The sequence below is a fragment of the Hyla sarda genome, chromosome 3 (assembly GCF_029499605.1).
Source record: "Hyla sarda isolate aHylSar1 chromosome 3, aHylSar1.hap1, whole genome shotgun sequence".
Lineage (NCBI taxonomy): Eukaryota > Metazoa > Chordata > Amphibia > Anura > Hylidae > Hyla > Hyla sarda.
The window spans coordinates 235,906,749-235,924,873 of NC_079191.1; the positions used below are offsets into that span (position 1 = coordinate 235,906,749).

The following is an 18,125-nucleotide window of genomic DNA, read 5'->3' on the forward strand; positions in this document are numbered from 1 at the left end:
CTTTTATTGCTTTGCCACAAATAGTCATGAAGAAGTTTTTCCAGGATTTACACATTTAAGACAGACCATTAATGTTAACCCTTTCATGAAAGGAGACGCTTTGGCCCTTCATGCCTGAGCCCCAAATAAATTAGATATATATACACATACATATATACACACACACACATACGGTCATGGCCGTAAATGTTGGCACCCCTGAAAGGTTTCAAGAAAATGAAGTATCTCTCACAAAAAAGGATTGCAGTAACACATGTTTTGCTATACACATGTTTATTCCCTTTGTGTGTATTGGAACTAAACCAAAAAAGGGAGGAAAAATAGCAAATTGGACATAATGTCACATCAAACTCCAAAAATGGGCTGGACAAAATAATTGGCTACGTTTCAAAATTGTGAACAAATAAGATTGTTTCAAGCATGTGATGCTCCTTGAAATTCACCTGGGGCAAGTAACAGATGTGGGCAATGTAAAATTCACACCTGAAAGCAGGTAAAAAGGAGAGAATTTCACTTAGTCTTTGCATTGTGTGTCTGTGTGTGCCACACTAAGCATGGACTACAGAAAGAGGAGAAGGAAGGAGAGGACTAAAGAACCAAAATTGTGAAAAAAGTATCAATTATCTCAAGTCCATCTCCAGAGATCTAGATTTGCCTTTGTCTACAGTGCGAAACATTATTAAGAAGTTTGCAACACATGGCACTGTAGCTAATGTCCCTGGGCATGGACGGAAGAGCAAAATCGATGAAAGGTGTCAACGCATGATAGTCCGGATGGTGGATAAGCAGCCCCAAACAAGTTCCAAAGATATTCAAGTTGTCCTGCAGGCTCAGGGCGCATCAGTGTCAGCGCGAACTGTCGATATTTAAATGAAATGAAACACTATGGTAGGAGACCCAGAAGGACACCACTGCTGACTACATATTGCAAAAATGAACTTGAGTAAGCCAAAATCCTTCTGGGAAAACGTCTTGTGGACAGATGAGCACAAGATAGAGCTTTTTGGTAAAGCACATCATTCTACTGTTTACCGAAAACGGAATGAGGCCTACAAAAGAAAAGACCACAGTACCTACAGTGAAATATGGTGGAGGGTCAATGATGTTTTCTGGTTGTTTTGCTGCCTCTGGCACTGGGTGCCTTGAATGTGTGCAAGGCATCATGAAAACTGAGGATTACCAATGGATTTTGGGACACACTGTACAGCCCAGTGTCAGAAAGCTGGGTTTGCATCTGAGATCTTGGATCTTCCAGCAGGACAATGACCCCAAATATACATAAAAAGGAACAAGAAATGGATGGCAACAAAGCGCTGGAGAGTTCTGAAGTGGCCGTCAATGAGCCAAGATCGAAATCCTATTGAACACCTTTGGAGAGATCTTAAAATTACTGTTGGGAAAAGGTGCCCTTCCAACAAGAGAGACCTGGAGCAGTTTGCAAAGGAAGAGTGGTCCAACATTCCGGCTGAGAGGTGTAAGAAGCTTATTGATGGTTATCGGAAGCCACTGATTTCAGTCATTTTTTCCAGAGGGTGTGCAACCAAATATTAAGTTACTTTTGGTAGGTCTTTTCAGTGAATGTTTACCCAAAAGATAAATCTTCTAGTTCTCCTGTGCAAAGCAATGTCAAGTATGTGTACATTGTGTAACATATGACATCGCTATAGCGACGGGAACAAAACCTAATTTTAGTTTTAAGTGCATCTCTCTCCCTCAGCTTTAGACACAACCTCTGAACACAGATAATCATCCAAATATAGAGACTTTTTTTTGTTGCAAAAGCAGATACAAACAGCCTAGAGCTGGTGGATAGGGGTTAATGTAGCAGAAAGCAGAGAGAGAGAAGACACAGACGGCGCTCCAATGGTGAAGATCGTAGGTGATAGGTAATTTTTAGAAGTGGAAAGATGCTCCCCTTTGTGTGTTGTGCGGACAGGCACAACACTGATTCGCGCTTTGGATATAAGTATGTTGGGAGGCAGCCGGCAGTCGGTCCCGCTTTACAAGCAGTCAGGAACAGGTTAACAGATGTGGAATGTGAGTTACCTGGCAGGGCTAACCAGATGTCTGATGGAAATCCGACTTGTGGCTGGATAGGCACACGCCCGAGGATGGACACAGAGCCAAAATGGATTTTTAAGGCTTTATTTCTGGTGCAGAACAACGTGTTTCGAGGGGGCACCCCTCTTTGTCAGGTTCATACTCTATGAACCTGACGAAGAGGGGTGCCCCCTCGAAACGTGTTGTTCTGCACCAGAAATAAAGCCTGAAAAATCCATTTTGGCTCTGTGTCTATCCTCGGGCGTGCGCCTATCCAGCCACAAGTCGGATTTTCATCGGAAATCTGGTTAGCCCTGCCAGGCAACTCACATTCCACATCTGTTAACCTATTGTGTATTAGTGTCAGAGAGCTGGACACCTAAATGTGTTTGTTTCAAGCAGTCTGTCTAAAACTGGTAAATGTAGGTTTGGACAGGTGGGCAATTTTGGGGAGAGGGATGCTTTTGTAGGTCAGGTTTTTAAATAAAAACCAAAAAACATGAAAAAACGCAAATAGTAAGAGTAGTAAAATCTCTACCAGTGATCTGTATACGCAAACATGCAGAGAGGACACATCTTCCCTGCATGCCCCCAGGCTCTTTCTGCACATGATAGGCCTGAGATTTCATCACTGATGTTACAAAGTTCCCTAGCAAACACCCGGATGTAAAAGCAGCACATCTGCATTTGGGAACACAGCGTTTGTTTGGAACTATGTTTAGGGATATTTTGTGAAAAGGAATAGAGAAGAGCGAAGTTACAGTAATTTGATTCGTCACGAACCTCTCGGCTCAGCAGTTGCTGACTTTAGCCTGCATAAATTAGTTCAGCTTTCAGGTGTTCCGGTGGGCTAGAAAAGGTGGATACAGTCTTAGAAGAGAGCCTCCTAGGACTGTATCCACCTTTTCCAGCCCACCAGAGCACCTGAAAGCTGAACTAATTTATGCAGGATAAGTCAGCAACCGCCGAGCCGAGAAGTTTGTGATGAATCGAATCACTGTAACTTCTCTCAACTCTAAAAAGGAACTGATTATTTTAGCCTATTTTACACAATGAGGGAGCTTTGCCTCTCCTCTACTCAGTTTCTCACCAGAAGTCTTAAGGTCTGACCCCCACCAATGAAATATCATACAAATATGTCATTTCTGTCTGACTTCCTAAAAAGAAGCAGACAAGCCAATTGAGGTAAACCAACAGGATCTATGACCCCATCCTTTCTGGTGTGAGACGTAGAGGCTTGTGATGGCACTGTAATTATGTAGAAGCCCTTACAGACATCAGGTCCCCTGACAGCAATTATTCTAGCACTACTTAGAACATACTGAAACGCTGTTAATCGAGTGCACTGCTTTATGGCTACTCTTTCTTCTGACTCAGCGATATACAGCTACAAAGCCTACTGTGTCGAGGAGGGCTTTTAAGACTACAAAAATGGAACACGCTTCTTGCATTAGGATCGTTTCTACATTTAAAGTGATTTCAGACATGTCAAGCAGGTAACAGGTAGGGAATTCAATGAATATTAGGAATCAGAAAATCAGTTAACAGTTTAGTGATCTCAACACCCATAGTGTATAAGGTATATCTTGCTATCCTCCATACTTGCTCAATTTTGTTCCATAGAAACAAATATTATTAGGTTTTTGGACACTATTATTTATCACCATGCATATAGCTTTTGTAAGTGTATCTAGCCGTCTTGTGCAACATGGACTCCACTGTTTCTGTCTGGGCTTTTCCTGGATTTTTTTTGTTTAAAAAGGAAAACGGTCACTAAACTCCCCCCGCACTAACCAGACGTACTGGATGGTAGTGCGGGGGACGCTGCTCAATATGCTGCCTACCATGCCCGGATCCATCCCACTGTCTGCCCGTTATCTTCATTAATCCAGATATGCAAATGATCTAACTGGCACGGGCGGGGTTACAAGGCTCCATCTGGCACTGTGACGTCAGCGCCGCACGTCCACAGAACTCCCTGGCTTATGAATATTCATCCCCTCCCTCCGACTCTCCCTCTCATACCTGCTCTGTACAGGACTCCACTGCGCTGAAGCCGCTTCCGTGTACACAAGAAGCAGCTTCAGCACAGTGGAGTCCTGAACAGAGCAGGGAGGAGAGGGAGAAATGGAGGGAGGGTATGAATATTCATAAGCCAGGCGGTTCTGCGGACGAGCGGCGCTGACTTCAGTGCCAGATGGAGCCTTGTAACCCTGCCTGTGCCAGTTAGATGATAATTTGCATCTCTAGAATAATTAAGTTAACGGGCGAACGGCGGGAGAGATCCTGGCATGGTAGGCAGCATATTGATCAGTCAATACCAGTACCTCTGGTTAGTGCGGGGGGAGTTTAGTGACAGTTTTCCTCTAATATTTTTCTATATGAAACACATTTTTATGATAACTTTCTGTCCGTACTCTGGAACAAATATAAAAGTGAAAACACTTCCATACCTGAATACATTCATTGTAGTATGAAGAGCTTACTGATCTTTTACTTACTTCACAGTTGGACCTATATTCTGTTGAGGTTTTATAGACTTCAGCTGATACCATAAACAGCTTCTATATACATGACGGATGTTTTTCAGTCGGACTTGTTCTAGAAAGAAATTAACGAAATTAAAGACAAAAATGTTAAACAATAAATTGAATATTTAGTCAACAGAGACTAAAAGCAAATATATTTCCAACATGTTTTTTCAGGACCACATTTGTACTAGCACAGCAGACCCGTCCTTCTGGAAACTGTGGAGGTCCTGTTGGAGTGGTCCCCAACAATTACAACATGACCAATACATAAACATGACATCCTTAGAATAAGCCAGTGCATCTGGCAAAAAAAAAAAAAAACAACATGTTCTCTATGTAAATTCTTGACAAAAATAAAATTAAAAAATCTTCCACTGCTTTGCATCTTTACAAGCCTCTGCAGTCACACACATCTATTTCTTCTTGCTGAAAGGGAATATGACAGCACAAGTCTAGCGACACTGGTCTATATGGAAGCTGTAGACATTTATTTGTAGGATAATGTTAATTAGTTTATTTGCATGGTTGTTTTTTTTTTTATATTTTAGATGCACTGAAGCAATCAAAAGAAAAGTTGTAACATGGCTATATGACTTAAGAATGGGCATTTCAAGAGGGGCATTTATCAAATGTGAACTAGGCATAATCTGTGGAGGTTCGGGCCGATAGCCGATAACTTATACCGATATTCCGGTATAAGTTATCGGCTATTCACCCCCCCCCCCCCCATAGACCGCCGCCACCGCCCGCTTCTCTCCCCCTGCCTGTCCGGGGGTCCTGAGTCCTATCACCGCCGCCACCCCCCCCCCTACCGCCCCGGCCCCATTGCCTCCCCCATCCCCGGTTTTATAATTACCTGTTCCCGGGGCCCGGGGTCCACTCTACATATGGCTCCAGTGGCGTCCTCCTGAGCTGTCACTGTGCGCACTGACGGAGACGTCACGTCGTGTCACTGCGCACAGCGTAACGCAGGACGCAGCAGGAGCCAGAAGTAGCGTTGACCCCGGGAAGAGGTAATTATAAAACCGGGGATGGGGGAGGCAATGGGGCTGGGGCGGTGCGGCGGGTCGGTCGCGGTGCGGGCGGTGCAGGGGCGGGGCATTATCGGCATATCGGCAAGGTAATTGCCGATACCGATAATGCCCAAAATCGTGATTATCGGACGATAATATCAGCCAAACCAATAATCGGTCGATCCCTAATGTGAACTAGCTTTTTGCTCACTTTAGAGCAAAAAAAGCTGCCGGGAAAGTGGCGTCCGTGCGCCAAATTTATCAAATGGCGCACAGACGTTGATGAATGCCCACTGATATGCTCTGGTTAAATTTTGCAGAGCAGTGGTGGGGCAATTCTATTAAAAGTCGCACAGACCTTAATACAAATGTCGCATGGAGTGATATAGGGCAGGGTTGAAATGTCCTGTGATTTCTTCTATATCTGGTCCGTGCGACTTTTTTGCAGACAAGTCGTACATGAAAAATTAGTGAACACTGTACAAAGTGAACTAAATCAGATCACTTTGTGATCATATAAATTTAACTGTCTAAATGAAATGTCGGAGGAAAAGTCGCACGGGACAAGCCTACGACTATCCCTGCGACAAAGTTGGAGCAGTGGACAAAAAACTACATAAAACATTTTTTAGAATCTATATTTTATATATGATATGATGTATAGAAATGTGTGTGTAGGGAAAATGTGTGTTTATATACTACATGGCACAAACATACTAATAAATATACCATCTGCTATAGTGTAAAAGCAGCAGTGTGTATCTCAAGCATACTTCTACTGTGTAAAGTATTACTTGTACTATATGCATATACCTGCCTGAAGCCAGTACCCTTAGTTAGGCAACTCACTCAAGAAGTTGTAGATTTATCAAACCTTGTGTAAAGAACCAGAGAAGAAGCAACCAATCAGATTCCAACATTTCATTTTCAGAGATCTTTTTAAAAATAAAAGTTGGAATTTGATTTGTTGCTATGGGCAACTGCATTAGGTTTGCTAAATCTTCCCCCGATGAGTCTACAAGGTGGTACCAAAACTGGACTCCTGTCTTAATTTAAAGAGTACCTGTCATCAAACCATATTTTCTAAACTAACAGATTATATTCCCCAACTACTCCTAACACCCCTCCTGCCCTTAAAAATTATTTCTGAGCTTCAAAAAGTTGTGTATCATACCTTTCCCCTTGATCACATTGTGTGAGCTCCCGGCAGGAGAAAGTGGGTGTTCCCCAGCAGGTGTGATGTCACTGAAGCCTCTGAGAGCTGTGCCTCACCATGCCCCGCATGCACTTCCAGAGTTTGGTCTCCTGCCAGGCCGGGAGGAGACCAAACTAACTGTTTGACTTGCGCAGGGAACAGAACAGAGCCACCTAGTGGCTGCTTTTTCAATCACATTAAAAACAAAATAGGTTGAGGATTTTAATAGCAAGTTAATAGTAAAGTGTCTTATAATTACATAGGGAACAATATATTAAACGTTTAGTTTGGTGACAGGTACTCTTTAAAGAGACTTTCATTAGGATTATGCTTTCCTATCTGAGGACAGCAAGAACTAGCGACAGATGCTGATCAGAACAATGTTACACTTACACATTGTAACACAGTTATTTTGTCCTAGTGCTGCCTACGTTAGCCCTACGCTATTTGCGTAGTGCTGCGCCTGCGCAGTACTACGTTAGCCGCACGCGAGGCTTTTAAATCTATTCCCGTACCCTGGGCACAGGGACCCCGCTAGCGGTGATTGTAGTGCTTGCGGGGGGCATATTTGACACTGCTAGTGGGCACAGGGACCCCACTAGCGGTGATGGTAGCGCTCGCGGGGGGCACATGTGACACTAGTGGGCACAGGGACAGGGTAAAGGGGGCGGGCGGGCCGTGCGCAAGGCCAGTGGAGCTGGCCAATGCGTGCAGCCCCAGCTATCAGCGTGCTCGCTCTCGCCTGTTTGATTAACAGGCGGGAGCGAGCACCGCAGTGACTGAATTTTGACTCTTTGCCAGTCTTCAATGAGTCGAAATTCAATAGTGACGTCACTGCCAAATGCATTCGGCCACTAGGAGGGCGACCCCTAGTGGCCGAATTTAAAAGTGATTTTAAACTTGTTTAACCCCTTAAGGACCAATGCAAATAAACCTGTACGCCCCTGAAAGACCAGGCCTGTTTTTTCAAATCGGGGATGTCTGTCTTTATTAGAGAATAACTCTGGTAACGTTTTGCCAATCACGATAATTCTGACATTGTTTTTTTGTCACAAGTTGTCCTTCATGTACATAGTAAAAGTAAGCCGATATCATTTGTAGTTTTTTTTTTACAATGTAAAAAATCATGAAATTTTTACAAAAAATTAAGATTTTTTGCTATTTTAACACTAATTGGTTGCATATATTTATACATACTGACCAAATAGTTTATGAAACTTATACTTTCAGATGTCTACTTTATTTTGACGTCATTTTTTAGTTTTTAATTAACATTTTAAATTAGTTAGAAGCCTAACAATTTAACTTGAAATTTTGAAAATTTGAAAAGTACATCTTTTTTTATGTGCTATGCAAGGTTTGCAGAAATTAAAAGGTAGTAGAACATTGGAACAACCCCTAAATGACCCCATTTTAAAAACTAGACCCATCAAGGTATTCGCTAGGGGGTACAGTGAGTATTTTAACACCATCGTTTTTTGGCAGGAATTATTACAAAGTCAGTGTTAAAAATTCGAAAATTGCAATTTTTCACAAATGCATCATTTGGGGGGCATATTTTTTGTACATCACTTCTGATATTGAAAGAAATGCACCCTATATTTTATTTAGCTGCTCGTCCCATGTTCGGAAATACCCCCGCTTTGGCCATATATGGTTCCTTGGCCGCGTGGTAGGACTCAGAAGGAGAGGAGCGCCATTTGGCTTTCAGGGCAGAACAGTACCCCCACTCCCACAAGTGACCCCATTTATATACCGCACCCCTACAAGTTATTGGCTGGACCAGGGACCTCTCTGATTGGTCCTTGGTCGGCTGGCAGTACAACGCGTCTGTCTGTGACAGTTAAGGCTCCTGATGGATATATCCGCCATGTTGTGGGAATAAGCACCCGCGCATGGCGAATATATCCATTACTGCTGCGGCTGGGTAGCTCAGTGTGTCCGCTCATGACTGCTGGCGGGAAATCCGCCGCTATGAGTGGACGCACAAAGCTACCCAGCCGCAGCAGCGAGCTCATTACCGTGACTGCTGCATAATGTGTAGGATCACGTGGCGGACATCCGCAGCATATTACATGCTGCGGATGTCCGCCAATGCGATCCTACACATTATGCATTTTTTTTTATTAGATTCATTTAATAAATGTATTTTTAATATATATATATATATATATATATATATATATATATATATATATATATATATATACATTTTTTTTTACACTTTTATTACATTTTTATTTATTTTTAACACTTTTATTTTATTTATTTATTTTTACACTTTTTAATGCTTTGGAATATTTAGTATTCCAAAGCATTGCAGTTATATGCTGCCTGCCAGTTTTCACTAGCAGGCAGCATATTTCACTAGCAGGCAATACCCAGGGCAGACCTGGGGGTCTTTGTAGGACCCCCGGCTGCCCAGGTATGCAGCAGCACCCCGCGATGCTCCGGGGTGCTGCAGGAGAGACAGAGGGAGCCCCCTCCCTCTGTCAGAACGCCTTACAGCGCGCGGTCACTTCTGACCGCGGCTGTAAGGGTTAAACTGTCGGGAGTGAAGTGAACTTCACTCCCGGCAGTGCGGCAGGCCCCGGCCAGCCGCGCATTACATGCAGCACCCCGCGATCGCGATGCGGGGTGCTGCAGAGGAGACAGAGGGAGCTCCCTCCCTCTGTCATAACACTTACAGCCCGCGGTCACTTCCGACCGCGGCTGTAAGGGTTAAAACTGCCGGGACCGAAGTTTACTTCGGTCTTGGCAGTGCAGCAGGGTCCCGGCTGTGTGATACAGCCGAGTCCCTGCCGCGATCTCCTGGGTGCACTGGGCAGCACCCACGAGAAGAATGGAAGAGTATAGACGTCCAGGTGCGGGAACGCCCGCCAACCTGGACGTCTATACTCGTCCATGGTCGTTATCGGGTTAAAATCACTTTTTTTAATTAAAGTATATTAGAGATATGTTGTAGTACTTAAGTACTACAACATATCAATTTTTGTACTTCATGACAGTGCCCATTTAATATTGGGGACATAGGGGAATCTACCTGTTTTTTTATGGGTTCATTTGTCAAAGGGCTTGCCTTAGTGTTAAATTTGCAACTTTTCCTGCAACTTTTGGTTTAGATATGTAGTAACTTTAATGCAGTGGTAATGGAGTTAGCAGTCATTTGTCACAGAATTCATCCCAAATCTATACAAGCCGAAACTTGTCTTACAAAACTGGCTGTGGACAGCATATGTAAATAGTCACACATTTTGGTGCAAACAGGTTAAACAGTCACACAAAAGGAGCATGAAGAGGCACCATGCAAAGTGCTGTACTGAAGATAAGTATATATACACATACATACATACACACAAAAAAAAATTGTGTACTAGTGGCATATTTATCACATGTCCTGCAACCAAATTTGGCACATGCACACATTATCGCCACACAAATTAAAAGGTGTTGAAAAATTGTTCACTTACATAACCTCGAGAGCGTGCAGGGAAGTAGTCCTTCCCATTATATGCACATGCTCGGAAGTCCTCAAAATTAATAAAGAACCCAAACCCTCTGCCAGCAGGCGAGTGGAAAAGCGTGGCACAGAGCTCGTTCTCCTGTATACCAGGTATAACAAGTAATACATGAGTGTAACCAGCATCTCCAGCACTATACTGTCTTCAGATAGGCCAGTATAAGCCTAGTGACAGATTCCCTTTAGGAAACTACACATATAAGTCTTTAAAGAGCCAGACTGGAGTCACAATATCATCTCAGGGTCACTGGAAGGTTTCTCAACTACAAGGATTTAATGTGGCCACATTTTTAGTATTCATAATGGGGGAGATTTATCAAAACCTGTGCAAAGGAAAAGTTGTCCAGTTGCCCATGGCAACCAATCAAATCGCTTCTTTCATTTTTAACAAGGCCTTTGCAAAATGAAAGAAGCGATCTGATTGGTTGCTATGGGCAACTTTTCCTTTGCACAAGTTTTGATAAATCTCCCCCATTATGTCTGCATAGATCTCACAATGCTTAAAGTTTGGATCATTCGACCCAAGGTTGTCCAGGACTTGCATGGTAAAACTTCAGCTGTAATCCAGCTGCCTGGATGAGGACTTACACTGGACCTTAGATAATGGATAACTGTGTAAACTAGCTCCAATCCAAGAGAAAGAAACCCCTTTCATGCTAGTACAATCACATTCTCCTGCAAAAGAAAGAATTAGCATAGACCACCGAGTCTCTTCATTGAGAAGCACTACACCCCTTGAACTTGAATGTCTCCAGCCAACCAGTTCTGTACTGATAAAGCAGGACTACCCCCGAAACAGTGGTCTACAGTTAGGCGACTTCTGGGCATACTTTTCCCCCACAGAGTAGGGCTGGGTGGTATGATCAAATGAGAGTATCACAGTATTTTTTAAACTTTTGGCGGCTCCACGGTATATAACGGTATTTCCTAGCCCCCCCCCCCCATATTAACTATCAGCCCACTTCCCCATCGGGGTAAATACTAACATATCACCCGCAAGCGCTGCGCTCCTCGTCCGGTTTGTTGTGGCAGCTGGCGCTGGCACTCTATACTGTGCAGTATCCCTATGCCCGGGCTGCAAAAGGTAAACAAAATAAACTTTAACGCACCTGCGTCGGCCTTACGCTGGGGACGGGAAAGTCGGAGAGCTGTCAGCCTATCACCAGCCGCAGCGATGTCCCGCCTCGGCCGGTGATAGGCTGAGCCCACTGTCATGTAAGAAGCCGGCTTCTTACATGACAGTGGGCTCAGCCTATCACCGGCCGAGGTGGAACATCGATGCGGCCGGTGATAGGCTGACGGCTGTCTGACGTTCCGGTACCGGACCAACGGGAGGTGAGTTAAAGTTTATTTTGTTTATTTTTTTCAGCCCGCACAGTATAGAGCAGTGGTCTCCAACCTGCGGACCTCCAGATGTTGCAAAACTACAACTCCCGGCATGCCCGTCCGGGCATGCTGGGAGTTGTAGTTTTGCAACATCTGGAGGTCCACAGGTTGCAGACCACTGGTATTAAGTGTCAGCAGCGGTGGCCGCAACAAACAGGATGAGGAGGGCAGCGCATGCGGGTGACATGTGAGTAGTACCCTGATGGGGACAGTGCTGGGCATGCGCTAATAATTAATTTGGGGGGGGGGGGGGGCAGAACAGCGCTCGCAGGTCACATATGATTAGATTGGGGACAGCACAGTGCTGGGATGATTCATTAATTCCCGAGGGGGAGGGGCCAAACCGGTATTGTGGTATGGGTTAAAATTCATATTGTGCAGCACAAAAATTTCGGTATTCGGTATGAACCGGTATACCGCCTAGCCCTACCACAGAGTATAGCCTGGAAAAAAAAGTCTCTATACATCACATGGTCTCTTCAATGAAAATCAATACACTCCATGAACTATAGCTAAAAGTTTTTTCCACCCAAACCCCTCCATAAAACAGACAAATGGCCATGCATGCATGTTTTCTTCCACTTTTTCGCACAAGAGATGATGAAGATTTTTATAAACAAACAGTCAGAGGTACAAGCTGTATAGGAATGCTGTATCTTGTACCTGGTGATATGGAAACTCCTGCTTTACCAAGAACACAAGCTTCAATCCACTAACGTCTAGTGCGCTCGACTGAGCAATGCAGGGACATAAGCCATGACAGTTTGGTAATTATGATGAAAGCTCAGCCAGAAGCTTGTACAAGGCTCTCAATAAATAATAACTTCCCCCATAGTTACAGAAAAGGATGTCTAACCCATAGGCTGGAGCTAATAGAATAGGGCAGCCTGTAAAAGCGAAGCAGAGAGACGCCACAAAGTGATCCCTCTGGAATGTTTAGGCTCTGTTGGGCACCTACCTAGCACCTACCGCAGTGAAAAAAAATGTGCTTGGCAAGAGGTTCCCTGAGCAATGACAGCTGTTCACTGGAGATACCCTACAGGGGGACATTACACAATACGTTCATCTGTATGGAATCTACGTAACAAAAACGCAATGCTTAAAACATGGGAGTTCTTTGTCGCATTTTTCTTTGTGCGCTACAGGTGTAGTTATCAGCAGCAGTAACCTAACCTACAAAAGCAAAGAAAGCTAAGAAAGTTGTTACTAGAAATTCTCTGATAATTCTAATAAGCCCCTTGCGAGGGGGCCAGGTCATTCCATTAAAAGCTGAATGTGGTGGTCCTCATCCTCCATGAGATGACGTCTGTGCCCATCATCTTAGACATCTCTGTTCCTAAGAATACAGTCTATGACACTCAAACCACCATGCTTGACTGTAGGCAAGACACAATTGTATTGTACTCCTCACCTGGTTGATGCCACTAAAGTAAACTGGAAGCGTTTTTTAAACTGTATACTGTTTATGTGCATACAGTTCTGTCAATTTTATTTAAAAATAAAAAAAACCAACATACGTTTTTGATAATTTGGTCCATTTTTAATGGGAGGGGTCTTGGGTGGGGACTTTAGGATGCAAATTCACATGTGCAAAGTAAAACCGTGTACGGTTTCCCGTATGGAACTTTATAGATGTGCGTTTCCCATTGACGTCCACGTTAAAAAAAAAAGTATGTGGTTGCAGTACGGTTTTTAAACTGGAGACAAAAACATGGTCAACCACGGTTTTGACTCCGGTTTAAAAACCGTACTGCAACCACATATGTTTTCTTTTAACGGGACATGAGCAGTGGGAAGAAATACTACAGATCAGTTTTTTTTTCTCTTCCCCCAAATCCTGCAAAACCAGGATTCTCAACGGAAAACTATTCAAAGTCAATGGGAGCTGCTGGTGTACATTGTGCAACAGACTGTTCAACTCAGCAAGGAGATGAGGGAACACTTTTGACTGTGACACACAGGGGGAGATAAGGGGATAGTTATTATTGTCCCCTCATATCAACTTTTATCACCCTGTGTCAGTTATGAGGGAATATTGACTGTGACACACAGGAGGGATATGAGGGGAAAATAGTAAATATTCCCTTATCTTCCGCTGTGTGTCACAGTCAATATTCCCTCATAACTGACACACGGTGATAAAAGAGGACAGTAATAACTGCCACCCAGGGGAGATGAGGGGACAGTAATAAGTGTCCCACCAAGAGGGGAGTAGGGGACGGTAATAAGTGACACCCAGGGGAGATGAGGGGACAGTAATAAGTGTCCCACCAAGAGGGGAGTAGGGGACAGTAAATACTGACACACAGGGGGGAGATGAGGGGACCATCATAACAGACACACTGAGGGGGGAGACAAGGAAACAGTAATAACTGTCCCCTCATCTCCCCTTGTGTCACAGTCAGTGTCCTCATCTTTTTTTTTTTTTTTTTTTTTTTTACTTACCTCCACCTCCATTTCCGGCTGATCACCCATTCTGCCTGCAGTGTTCAGCAGTAAATGTCTTTAATCGGCAGACCGGTAGTCAGCAATGAATGTCTTCGGTTGGCATATGACTGCTGTATCCAATCAGAATCAGGAGTGACGCTCGGTAATCCAGAGTATGGAGCATCGCGGCTGAGGCTGCTGCGGATGCATGACTTCCACTGCTCCTGTAACACTGGAGCACTGACTGCAGGCAGAACAGTGGATCATCGCAGGAACAAAGGTAATTAGAACAGTTTTTTTTAAAGGATAGACACTCCTCCCTATTGGAATGGGCTGACAAAACCTGGGTGCCACTCCACTCCCAACAGGTAATTTGGAAACCCTGTTTATTTGTTCTCTAGGGGTCCCATTGGTCAGAGACCCCTTTCATCAGGCATTTATCCTCCATTGTGCACAGGCTGGACTACCCTTATAATGCAGACAGCATATTAGTAGTGTATGTAATTAATGTCTGATTGGTGGGGACTGACTGCTTCCACCACCACAGCTATTGTGTTCGATTCCTCTTATATCTGATCTGTATGGCACCCATAGGATCCAACTGATTTATAACCGCATCCATCAGGGTTCACTGAATACTTGGACACACAGGGGGGAGATGAGGGGACAGTAATAACTGACACACAGGGGGGAGATGAGGGGACAGTAATAACTGACACACAGTGGGAGATGAGGGGACAGTAATAACTGACACACAGGGGAAATGAGGGGACAGTAATAACTGACACACGGCGGAAATGAGGGGACAGTAATAACTGACACACAGGGGGAGGATGAGGGGACAGCAATAACTGACACACAGGGGGGGATGAGGGGACAGTAATAACTGACACACGGGGGGGGGGATGAGAGGACAGTAATAACTGACACACAGGGGGGAGATGAGGGGACAGTAAAAACTGACACACAGGGGGGAGATGAGGGGAAAGTAATAACTGACACGGGGGAGATGAGAGGACAGTAATAACTGACACACGGGGGGGATGAGGGGACCGTAATAACTGACACACAGGGAAGATTAGGGGACAGTAATACCTGACACTGGGGGAGATGAGGGGACAGTAATAACTTACACACGGGGGGGGGGATGAGGGGACAGTAATAACTGACACACGGGGGGAGATGAGGGGACAGTAATAACTGACACACAGGGGGGGGATGAGGGGACAGTAATAACTGACACACGGGGGGGGGATGAGGGGACAGTAATAACTGACACACGAGGGGGGGGATGAGGGGACAGTAATAACTGACACACGGGGGGGGGATGAGGGGACAGTAATAACTGACACACGGGGGGGATGAGGGGACAGTAATAACTGACACACGAGGGGGGGGATGAGGGGACAGTAATAACTGACACACGGGGGGGGGGATGAGGGAACAGTAATAACTGACACACGGGGGGGGATGAGGGGACAGTAATAACTGACACACGGGGGGGGGATGAGGGGACAGTAATAACTGACACACGGGGGGGATGAGGGGACAGTAATAACTGACACACGGGGGGGATGAGGGGACAGTAATAACTGACACACGGGGGGGATGAGGGGACAGTAATAACTGACACACGGGGGGGATGAGGGGACAGTAATAACTGACACACGGGGGGGATGAGGGGACAGTAATAACTGACACACGGGGGGATGAGGGGACAGTAATAACTGACACACGGGGGGATGAGGGGACAGTAATAACTGACACACGGGGGGATGAGGGGACAGTAATAACTGACACACGGGGGGGATGAGGGGACAGTAATAACTGACACACAGGGGGAGATGAGGGGACAGTAATAACTGACACACTGGGGAGATGAGGGGACAGTAATAACTGACACACTGGGGAGATGAGGGGACAGTAATAACTGACACACTGGGGAGATGAGGGGACAGTAATAACTGACACACAGGGGGAGATGAGGGGACAGTAATAACTGACACACTGGGGAGATGAGGGGACAGTAATAACTGACACACTGGGGGAGATGAGGGGACAGCAATAACTGACACATGGGGGGATGAGGGGACAGTAATTGACACACGGGGGAAGAAGAGGGGACAGTAATTACAGACACGGGGGAGTTGAGGGGACAGTAATAACTGACACACGGGGAGATGAAGGGACAGTAATAACTGACACACTGGGGGAGATGAGGGGACAGTAATAACTGACTCACTGGGGGAGATGAGGGGGCAGTAATAACTGACACACTGGGGGAGATGAGGGGGCAGTAATAACTGACACACTGGGGGAGATGAGGGGACCGTAATAACTGACACACGGGGGAGATTAGGGGACAGTAATAACTGACACACTAGGGGAAGATGAGGGGACAGTAATAATTGACACACTGGGGGAGATGAGGGGACAGTAATAACTGACACACAGGGGAGATGAGGGGACAGTAATAACTGACACAGAGGGAAGATTAGGGGACCGTAATAACTGACACACGGGGGGAGATAAGGGGACAGTAATAATTGTCCCCTCATTTCCCCCCTGTGTGTCAGTCATAGATGTCCTCTCAGAATTCGAGAATTCTCTTTTAACAGCAACAATAGTGGGTGCTTCTTAGATCACCCTAAAAGAACCCCTGAAACAAATGTCAAAAGCAAATGTGAACATAACCTAAACCACCCCAGGAACTCCTGTACAAGCGCTGTGCGGGAATCACATCATTGCCCTGATCCCTTAAATGAGTCTGTGATGTATTATCTGACAGCTCTTGGTATGGGAAGACAAGCTGATACATAACCAAACCCTCCATGGGTGACAGGGGCCGTTGACCAACTTATTGTGTAGGACTAGATATTAAAATGGACAGGCTTGGTAACGGGGATGACTGTATTTATCGGTATGTGGGGGTTTATATTAATGTGCCTCCTGTCCGAAGGCTGTTCGGGCATGCTGAGAATTGCAGTTTTGCAACAGCTGGAGGCACACTGGTTGGGAAACACTGATTTATACCATTACACCCTACTGTATGTCTGTAGTGTGGCTGAATGTATTCACTGCGTCTATAGAAGTGCTCTCCAACCTGCGGACCTCCAGATCTTGCAAAACTACAACTCCCAGCATGCCCAGACAGCCGTTGGTTGTCCGGGCATACTGGGAGTTGTAGTTTTGCAACATCTGGAGGTCAGCAGGTTGAAGACCACTGGTCTATAGGGTCCATGTTCATCCACCACATGATGATATACAAACCAGGGTGCAGGCTACAGCACCTTATCCATCAACATATGACATCATCAGAACATGAATGACGTGTATAGCAGGAAACTGACTGTCCCCAAAACCTGCATGCCCACTCCTCAGCCACATCTCATGGCAGCCGTGTGGACAAAGGGGGCGCACACACACAGTCACTCTCCCCGTACACTCACCCGAGTTCTGGTCACGGGGCCACAGGTAATATGTGGCCGGGATGACAATGAGCCCCACAAACGAGGTCAGGAAGTAGAGGAACGTGTTGCCACTGTCGTCATACTGGAACTGTTGGCCAGCCATGGCTGCCTTGTCCTCTACCTGCCGGGCACACTACCCGTAACCGGTCCTCTTACGGCTCACGACACTAGAAAAACCAACCGACCGACGGCCGTTACCCGGCGAAGGGCCCGCCCACCTCCTCCTTGACACGCCCACACATGGCATCACCATCAAGCAAATCTCGCGACGACGAGTATGTAATACGTGTTATTTTGTCGAGCAAACTTTATTAGAAAGCAACACGGCGCACATGTCTGGTTATTTAAAAAAAACTTTATTGGTAACGGACACGTGAACACACGGAGGGAGGCGAGCTGTACAGTATACATTGAATCCATTGTGGAGAGAGGCACAGTAACAGGATCGATTTCTTATAAATTACTAGGATAAAATCCTTTTCTGCTATTATTCATATAAACTAATCCTGTTTTATTTTTATTCAATACTAGCTGAGTTCCCGG

The 18,125-nt window shown here is 45.2% G+C and overlaps 1 protein-coding gene across 2 annotated transcripts in view; it reads right to left on the reverse strand.

Moving 5' to 3' along the window:
• SEC63 (SEC63 homolog, protein translocation regulator) overlaps positions 1 to 17,821 on the reverse strand; it is a 75,159-nt gene extending 57,338 nt beyond the window's left edge. The window contains exons 1-2 of one of the 2 annotated variants that reach the window (XM_056566254.1): positions 17,562 to 17,821; positions 4,542 to 4,641 (exon numbers count right to left, since the gene is read on the reverse strand). In XM_056566254.1, the coding sequence (XP_056422229.1) occupies positions 4,542 to 4,641; positions 17,562 to 17,685 (224 nt within the window). In that variant the 5' untranslated portion in view covers positions 17,686 to 17,821. Of the gene's footprint in view, positions 1 to 4,541; positions 4,642 to 17,402; positions 17,520 to 17,561 lie in introns of those variants that run through there. The other variant, XM_056566255.1, reaches the window with a different exon arrangement.
• Between the last annotated feature and the right edge of the window lie 304 nt (positions 17,822 to 18,125).